This window comes from Haliotis rubra, unplaced genomic scaffold, assembly GCF_003918875.1.
Source record: "Haliotis rubra isolate DU_JTF1 unplaced genomic scaffold, ASM391887v1 Scf466, whole genome shotgun sequence".
Classification (NCBI taxonomy): Eukaryota; Metazoa; Mollusca; class Gastropoda; order Lepetellida; family Haliotidae; genus Haliotis; species Haliotis rubra.
Window position 1 is genome coordinate 43,900 of NW_025767153.1, and position 10,365 is coordinate 54,264.

The 10,365-nt window shown below is 41.5% G+C and overlaps 1 protein-coding gene across 1 annotated transcript; it reads right to left on the reverse strand.

The window, feature by feature from the left end:
• Positions 1-8,235: 8,235 nt before the first annotated feature.
• On the reverse strand, positions 8,236-9,498 carry LOC124290448. The gene has a single exon (XM_046727153.1). It carries the CDS (start codon positions 9,496-9,498, stop codon positions 8,236-8,238), a length of 1,263 nt encoding a protein of 420 aa, XP_046583109.1.
• Between the last annotated feature and the right edge of the window lie 867 nt (positions 9,499-10,365).

A 10,365-nucleotide genomic window follows, 5' to 3' on the forward strand; every position in this document is an offset into this window, starting at 1 on the left:
AAATGTTCGGGTGGGCTCTCTGGACGGTCTTGTTGAGATGCGAATGCCAACCCTCGAGATGATTGTTCGTCCTTGGGCCGCTGGTGTCGTGGTGATTCCATAGTCCGGCTCGGAACCGTGCATGGTCGTCTACCCAGGTGCTGGTGATGTAGTCCTGGAACTCATCCTTCTGTCCAATGGCAGGGGCGTCGTCCATGACCTCTATCCAGGCATTTTGTACCATGGCCACTGGGAGGAGGGGAGTGCTGCTGCTCGTCGGACCCATCTGTGGACCTCAGGATCCTGCTGGTAGGCTTCGCTGAAGCCGAGGTTCTGTACTTTCCTCCAGAGAGCCTGGCTGTAGTGGAAATAGCATCCACGGACGTCGCAGTTGGGGAAGACGGTCTCAACAGCGTTGATGGCAGCGATTTCGAAATCCGTCTGGATGACATCAGGCTGAAGGGGCGATCCCGTTGTCTGCTGGATCTTGTCGTTCAGGAGACGTAGCAGGCGTTCATAGGTGCGGCGTTGACGATTCGGCAGTAGACAGAAGACCAACTGGGTCATCTTCCCTCCGACTAGGCCATGGATGACGTACAGCTGATCCCAGAGAGGAGGACAGGAGTAGAAGGTGCCGTCCATGTAGAGGGTGTCCACTTCTTGCAGGAGGGTCAGGCGGTCACTTGTGGCGAAGCAGAGAATCTTGTCATCATCACCGTCATCAATGCAGAGGAAGGGCAGTCCATCTGTAGTCTCCTTGAAGAAGTCGGGTAGATTCACCTCGCTGAGCGTCTGGGGAAGTGGCGGCATCATCTTCCGTCTCTGCTTGTAGAGTCCACTCTTCATAGAATGGAACGACTTGACTGTTGCTGCTTCACCTCGGTCAAGTCGGGAAATCTCCTCATCGTAGATCACCTGAACTGGCGTCGTCTCAGTCTGTACCCGCTGCCTCAGGGAACTGGCAATCTTCAGGGCTACCTGGTCTTCTTGTGGGTGGTTGTGTGGGGTCTGATTCCGAACAAACTGTCCGACTGTCGTACACTTGCCAAAGCAGCCACCTTGAACACACTTCCAGTGTACACACGTCTGTCGCCTGTTGTTGAGTCTGTAGCGGTATCCCTCCAAGAGTACCTGCTGTCCTCCTTTCTGTGATGTGAAGTATTCGACTTTCTTGGGATTTGCCATGATTTGCAATGAAGATTTGTATCACAAGCATTTTAAAGCAATACATTTCCTTCTCCCTTTAATAATCTCTCAATTAATTACTCTATTCTTCAATTTTAAAGCAATACATTTCCTTCTCCCTTTAATAATCTCTCTATTAATTACTTTACTCTTCAATTTCCTTCTCGTGTGAGAACTAAATGCGTATGGAATTATCAAAACATAAGCTAGCTAACGATTTAATACTCTTGATCTTACTCTTTACTCTCCTTGCTGGCCTCCCCTAATCCCTTTGTAGGCAATAGTGCACACTAAGTGGAACAATCTACTTGTGTGCAGGTAAGCGTATCGCTGTCACTGTCACTGCAAACGTTGTAGCTATTATTCCCTGTAGGCATTATTCACTGTAGGCATTAGTAGACCTGATATTTTTGCGATTGTACTGCAATTAAACCAAATCAGAAAAGGTAATGACATTTATCTATTTTTGTTTCTTGTTTATTTCACTTTTTCTTTTCCTACCGTATTTATACATTTACGTCCGTGCCGTTCCTTGACAGGATCATATAATCTTGGTAGCACCATGTTATAAACTTGGCATCTTGATCCGATGGACTTGGTATCAAGATCAGAAGTCTATGGAAATGAAGTTCATGTATTTTGCCCGATTTCGAGAACAATCGATACAGGGTACGTGTTTCGCCATGTGTGGGTCTTTCCTCAAAAAGCATCACTTCAAATCATTAAGTAACTCGTGCATTCTTAAGTTCATTCTGTCTACACGTTTACTGCAGTTGAAATGAAATGACATGGCACGTGGTATCATCTACATGTCTACAACATGCATATCACACTTTAAGCAAGAACACATGTATAATGTTGTAGTTATTACATCTCGTCGCCAAAACAAGTACAATCTGCTACTGATTGAAGCCGGCTCGAATATCAATGCAACTGCAAGGACTGAAAAGTTACTCCCCTTCTTTACACGAATACACACATCTTCTGTGACACTAACATAGTTAACGTCTATTGGACAGATGTATCTTATGTTTAGTTAAGTTCCAGATGGTAGATGTCACGGCTGAGTTAAAAGTTCGAGCTGTACGTGTAATTGAACTCGGAGCTTCGGACAGATGTGAGAAATTAGCATGTTCACCATCGGCCTAAAGACAAACGTTATTGGGACGTACAGACAGAGAATAAATGTTAACCAAATACTGCCGCAAATGAAATGGTATTACAACGGAAGTGTGTTACGGTTGGGTAACGACTAACCAATCAAACACGATCATAGCATGTTCAATAGGTGACAAATCAGGTTAACTTGCGGACCAACATTAACATTGTTCTGGTTATTAATGCACAATTCGAGCAAAGTGTGTCCAGGCGTTATCTTGTTGAAACATCACTCCATGGCCGACCTTTTTATGTAAACAGTCATTTGTAACATCTCGTCTCGGAACCTTGAACTTTCCCTCAATCAGTTCCGTTGCCGTCTTTGCTACTGCAGTTATCCATACCAGATCACCCACCTCCCAATCAGCCCCCTTTCCAGAATACACGGCCCGACGTGACGCCCACCTTAGCGCCTGGAAACACATGTCCTGCCGTCAGTTCAGTGAAGAAGGAAACGTGTCTCATATGAGAAGATAACTCTTTTCCATTTGCGTGCACCCCATCGCAAGGGTTGTTGTTGTTTCTTGTTTGGGAATTTTTTTGTTTTGTTTGTTTGTTTTTTTATTTTTGCTTTTTTTACAAAAAACATTTGTGTGTTTTTTCTTTTTGTTCTTCTAGGGGCCTCGATGTTCTGTCATGAGAATTGGCAATCCGGCTGTGCCTCTTGCACGGATGCTGTGCACGCGTAAACGTCATCCAAGTGTTCTCCTATGTACACCTCTGTTGTCATGTATCATACCGTCTGTAAGGGTTGCTGACTGGAACCTGTGAGAAGATTTGTTGTTCGAATCCATAAGTCTTGACAAAATGACTGGTAAGTGTCCTGGAGGATGTGACGTTGGATGGATTAATGACGGCGAAGCAGTGGTAACATATAGTGTCCACTCCAAAGAAGAACGAAAAGTTTGTATCAACGTTACAGCTAAGATTGTCCATGTACACCAAATGTATTCCAATGGTGGACTTCCTCGAGAACTGTCAACGGCTGAAAGGACAATACCCGACTAATTTACTAATATCCTAGGTCAAAGTCATGAGAGTATCAAGGCTACGAGTCATGCTTGTTTGTTTGTTCGTTTGCTTGTTTGAACCCTCAGCAATATTTCAGGAATATTGCTAAAAGCAGCAAGATGCCAAACTCACTCACTCGCTAGTCTTGCTTGACAAATGATTATCAATGCGAATATACTATCCCAAAAAAGAAACGCATGGGCGTTTTGTATTTTTAAAAGCCTATTAATTACGTACAAGAGAAAAATCTTTACCTGAATATGTTGATTTTGATGAGATTTCTTACAAGAATTAAAAACTCATCGCCACAACGCAAAAACAACCACCTTCCAGTTGAAATTGTGCAGCAAAGAGCATGCACTGTCTGGCTATAAACATCCAGATTACTTTCTGAAATCGGCATTTGTTTTGAAGGAGTTTCAAGATCAAATCACTACGCCACGTCTTGACGCTGCGACAAGGAGCATCGCCATTGAAATAATGCACGCTGGTGATTATCAATCCTCTGTTGCCAGGCGTCTGAATGTTAGTCTGAGCATTATACCAGGGCTTGCAGCTCGTTACAACCAAACAGGTATAACAAATGACCGTCCCCGTACCGGCAGAAATCGAGTCACCACTGTAGCCCAAGATCGGTACATCCGGGTACTAGATTTGTGTGATCGTATTGCCATGGGTGAGAGCACAGCAGCCTGAGTTGAGAGAGATTGGAGTGAGTGAATGAATTAATATTTTAACGTCACATCGGCAATATCTCAGCCATATCGTGACGAGAACATATTTGACATTGAAATAGAATATATGTATATGATAAAAACCTGTCTACGAAGGACAGTAAACCAACTAGAATATCACAATTACAACTTAAACTAGTGTGGAAATGTAAAACCTAATAGCACTATTTGGACAATACATTATAAGAACTGGCTATAGATCGCCAACAACTGAAGGTAGATCACCAAATTAGGGACCATGAGGACTTACATTACATTTGCTACCTGCATGGACCCTAGTTGGATTTATATCATCCCTTCAGCCGCTGGCGATTGAAGTCAAATTTAGCCAAAATTAAAATGATAAGAATACTACATTTAAAACAACTGGAAAAGTTAAATTTCCTTTCAATGTTTCGGGACTTAGGAGGACAATAATTTTACAATACGTCAACCCCCTGTGAGGGTACAGCCACTAACAATCTCAGTAACTAATCTAAACTACCAATAATAAAATTATTTTAAAATATGTATCTATTTACAAATCAGTTAACAAGTTTAATTCTTTTAAAAATGCAATAATTAAATGAAAACTTATATTAGTAAAAAGATCCTTCATGGTTCGTGATTTGAAATAGTTATCCCTTGTGATGGAATATTCAACACAGTCAAGCAAGACATGCTTGACTGAGATTCTTTCATCACAAGCGATATAAAACGGAGGATCCTCACCTTTTAATGGGTACTCATGAGTATATCTTGTGTGGCCAATGCGACATCGTCGTATGATGACCTGTTCAAATCTGGACTGACAACCCAAGAAGGTGTAACCGATAGTTGGTTTTATTGCATGTAATTTGTTGATACCTACTTGGGTGTCCCAATTCTTTTGCATCAGATCACGGATATAAGATCTAATAGCAGCTTTGTAATCAGAGTATAGCATCAGAAGTGGTGTCACAGATTTGTTGAGTGCTGCCTTGGCAGCAAGATCAGCCATTATATTCCCAGAAATGCCAACGTGGCTGGGTAACCAACAAAAGACGATGTCGCATTGGTCAGTAGCAAGCTCATTATACAATTCAATAATTTCTAATAAAAGTGGATGTTTACAAGAAATATTTTTAATAGCCTGAAGACACGAAAGAGAATCGGAAAATATTATGTATTGTTTATATTTACGGTGTTTATTAATATATTTAAGAGCTGTTAATATGGCGTTAGCTTCTGCTGTGAAAATAGAGCTGTTATTTGGTAGTCGAGAAGATATTGTTCGGGATCCAATGACAGTGGCACATGCCACGGCGCCACTATCCTTAGACCCATCTGTAAATAAGGATTTGTATGTATCATATCTTGTTTATATTGTAATTCATTAGTTACAGATTTTTTAAACTTTGTCAGAGTTAGGTCAACTTCAGGCCTCACCAGTTGCCAAGGATGAGAAGAAAGTAGACGGGAAGAAGATATATATATCCCAGCTCAATGCCGGCAGCAGAAATGAATGGTTTAATTCTTAGCCCAAGAGGCGGAACAAGAGAAGAGTTTTGGTTGTATAAATCCTCATAGAGGGGATTGAAGATAAAGTTATATGCAGGGTTAGACTGGTTGGAATATAGTTTTGTAATATATTGTAAAGATAGTTTTACACGGCGTTGTGTAAGAGATGGCTCATCAGCCTCAACATAGATACTATCAATAGGAGAGGTTCTAAAGGACCCAAGACAAAGTCTTAGGCCTTGGTGGTGGACAGAATCAAATAGTTTTAGGTTGCTTTTGCAGGCTCCACCATATACGATGGAGCCATAATCAAGTTTCGAGCGGACCAATGATCGATATAGGTGGAGAAGGGTAGCTTGATCCCCTCCCCACTTTGAATTAGACACGACTGTCAACAAGTCAAGTGCCTTCAGGCATTTATTCTTTAATATGTGGTAAGGAAGTCAGATGAGAGTCAAAAATAAGTCCTAAAAACTTGGCCTCCTTGACAACGTTGATGGGTGTGCCATTTAAAAACAGGTCCGGGTCTTTGTGCCGTTTATATTTTCTACAGAAATGCATACTATTTGTTTTGGATTTAGAAAATTTAAACCGTTGTCAAGACACCATTTATGAATTTTATTGAGACACAACTGCAATTGCCGTTCAATAGTATGCATATTTTTACCACGACAAGAAACATTAAAATCATCCACGAAAAGTGATCCATCGACTGAATCATTTAAAACCCTTTCAAGGCTGTTTATTTTAATACTAAATAATGTCACAGACAAAATACTGCCTTGTTGGACATCCTGATCCTGATTATAATGATCAGACAGGGTAGAGCCCACTCGGACTTGAAATTGTCTGTCAGTTAAAAACTGAGATATAAAATGAGGTAAACGACCTCTCAAACCAAAGTCATGTAAATCGTTTAAAATACCATGTTTCCATGATGTATCGTAAGCTTTTTCCAGGTCGAAAAAGATTGATACAGCATGTTGGTTATTTACAATGGAACTTTTAACAAATGATTCTAAGCGAACCAAATTGTCAATAGTACTCCTATTCTTTCGAAAACCACACTGAATGTTCGTGATAAGATTATTGGTTTCTAAAAACCATACCAGTCGATTATTGACCATGCGTTCCATGGTTTTACAAACGCAGCCTGTCAATGAAATTGGTCTATAGTTAGATGGATCAGTATGATCCCGGCCAGGCTTAGGTATAGGGACAGCAAGGGCATTACGCCATGAAGGAGGAAAATGTCCAGTTGTCCAAATAGTATCAAAAATACGGAAAAGTGTTTCAAGACATGAGTTGGGTAAATGCTTTTAAAAGCTGATAGTGGATATTATCAGCTCCTGTTGCTGTATCATGTGCTTGTACTAAGGCAGTATTAAGCTCATGTAGTAAAAACACTTCATTGTAGTCTTCACCATTGTCAGAATTAAAATTAATTTTCATTTTTTCTTGTTGATTTTTATATTTCTGAAATTGAGGATTATAATTTGATGATGAAGAATGTGCAGCTAAAGTTTCACCCAACATATTGGCAATGTTAGATTTATTAGTTATTATATTGAGTCCATCCTTCAGGTGATGAACACTAGATTTGGTACCTTTACCATTGATATCATGTTCCATACCTTCGTCATAGGTGTACGGGAATTTATCTTTGATACAAAGTTCTTCCAAGACTGTCGCCTATGTTACTTAAAAGTACGCCGAGCCTTGGCACTACTTATTTTAACATCATTTAAATTGTGAACTGTAGGATGACGGCGAAAGTATTTCTCTGCCTTCTTCTACACTTCCTGGCCTTTTTGCAATCATCAGTAAACCATGCTTTACGAATGTGTGGTGTCGCGTAGGACTTAGGAATAGTTTCATCAGCTATTTGATTCAGTTTATCCGAGAATAACTGAATAGGATCCATATCATTGACAAAATAGACAGATTTTACTTCGTCAGTACAGAGTGTCTTAAATAAAGGCCAGTTAGCCTTATTAAAATTCCAGCTCGTTGCAGGCGGCTCATCAGTCGGATTTATTGCAGAGAGAATTGTGGGGAAATGGTCGCTTCTACAAAGATCATCATGGACCGACCATTCAAACTCATTATAAATATTTGGATCTGAGATCGATAAATCTAGTTCAGAATATGTTCACGTACCGGGATGTAAATATGTGGATGATCCATTATTAAATATGCATAAATTATTATCTCCAATGAAGTCTTCAAGGATTCCTCCCCCTAGCATTGGCATTAATACTTCCCCATAGAGGGTTATGCCCATTTAGATCACCCATGATGATACAGGGTTTAGGGAGCTGGTCAATAAGATTCTGAAGATCGGGCTGCTGAAGGGGAGAAGATGGAGAAATATACAAGGAGCAAAGAGTAAAAGCTATGTGTAAAGACAAACGAACTGCCACAGCTTGAAGTTTGCATTTTAGAGGGACAGGGCTATGGATGACACCCTGCCTCACCAAAATAGAAGCGCCACCTGTAGCTTTATTTCCTGGAGGTGAAAACTAATGATATGAATGGTACTGGCGAATATCGATTTTATCTTCATCTTTTGGATATGTTTCCTGTAAACTAAAAGCCGATGGTTTGAAATCTTGTGATAACAATTGTAGATCAGAAAAATTGTTCCTAAGTCCTCTACAATTCCATTGTATTAAATTAATAGATCTGCTCATGGGGGTTCGATTGGAGATCGAGAGCGCGGAGAAGTGCCACTCCTACAAGCTGTTTGGGAAGGAGTGATCTCCATGTCAAGTGATTCAGACAAATTGTGAACCAGCACAGGTGGTGCTGAAGGGGAAGATTCTTCCAAATGTTGAAGAGCCTTCGTCTTTCTTCTCATTTTTTTCTTTTCTGTAGCAGTAAGGTTAACGTCATTCTGTGTAATTGCTGGTGAGGATACGGTATCGGTTCTTGGCTCTATACTGGATTCTTCAGTTTGAGAAGCTGAAGAGATGTTACCCGGTAACGATTGTTTTCTGATTTCCTCAAGTATTTGCTGCTTGTCATTTACCCAAGATATATCCGTTTGGCAGGATGTAGAAACTGTTACAGGTTTGGTAACCAATACTTGAGCAGGAGAAGAAACTGCAGCTGAATAGGTAAGAGAGGTATTCAGGTTTGACTGAACTAATTTCTTTGCATCAAAATACGACATGTGTTTTGTGCGTTTGAGTTTCATTATTTTGGACTCAATTTCGAAAGATGGGCAAGATTTTGATGATGCCATATGGTCACCATTGCAGTTGGCACACTTCATGTCATTTGTGCAGTCAGTGCTCGCATGAGCCCCACTGCAACGGGAACATTTTGTTTTGCCATGGCAGGACTTAGCACCATGTCCAAATTTTTTACACTGAAAACAACGGAGGGGATTCGGTACATATACCTCCACTCCGATGTTGCAGTAGCCAGCTTTAATTGATTTTGGAAGAGTCGTCATTCCAAAAGTAAACAGATACGTATTTGTGTTCACAGTGCCTGAATCTTGTTTCCTTGTAAAGCGTTTGACAGCAGTGACCCCTTGATCTTTCAATTCATCTGCAATCTCTTCTTCTGACATATCAGACAAAGAGCGTGACCAATCTCTGACGATGCCTCTACAGGAGTTCAATGTCCTGTGTGCTGAAACAACAACCTGTGTGTTAACAAACTGCCGTAAACCAAGCAGATTTACAGATTGTTGCCTCCGAACACATTCCACTAAAAGTGAACCAAATCTGAGGCGAGTGGCATTTTTAACCTCTCCACAGACACCTTGGATGCCTTTGGAGACGGCAAAAGGGTTAAGTTTGAAAGGACTTCCATCCGCAGCTGCAATAACCAAGTATTCTGGCCAGAAATCACCAGACTGAGGTACTTCTTCATCCTCAGAAGAAGAAAGATGTCTTCTTTTATTTCTTTTAACTGAACCAGAGAGGGAGTTGTGAGCCATGGTATAGTGATGTGTTTCATCAACCCTGCCCCACACCCGCCATCGAGTGTCAACATGGCCGATGTTGCAGTGGAAACCATCCTGCAACACCAGGGCTACAAGGGTGATATACTCCAGAAATACAGACGTGAATAGCTAAGAAATCTGAAAGACGAAATGCTAGGCTGGTTCGACTTAGAAATGTCCTGAGAAATTCAGAATTCAGAGGTCCAATATCACCAGTGAGTGAGTGAGTTTAGTTTTACGCCGCACTCAGCAAAGTCTGGACCAGACAATCCAGTGATCAACAGCATGAGCATCGATCTGCGCAATTGGGAACCGATGACATGTGTCAACCAAGTCAGCGAGCCTGACAGATTGACCCATGAGCCACCGCCTTCTGGGCATACGATTCTAGGCAAATTGAAAATTTTGAATTTTAAATCAATACAAATTCAGTGAATTAATTTCACCAGTACCCTAAACAAGATCATTTAGAGAAATAAGATTTGTGCAATATGAAATAGAATGCACAGGGCCTGGCGTGACCAGCTGATTGGTTGAACAGGGCCCATTCAACCACCCGCCTAGGTGAAGTAAGTGGTGTGTTGGGCAACAGGAACACCTGGTCCTGGTTCCAGTGCCCTCAACCACCAGACTCCCGTCCTCCACCGAAACAGGGGCACAACCCACGGCAAACAGGTTGGTGGACCAAATATATCCCCGGGTCCACAACGGGGGTTAAAGAGCGCTAAGCATTACCCAGCACCCACCACGAGGAGGTGGCTCTTCACGGGTGCCAAGAGAGCCAGGAGACCCGACGTCGGGACCGTGCTACGTCGTCACCATCCCGTTCAACGTCCCCGTTATCTACAAATATCCACTTGA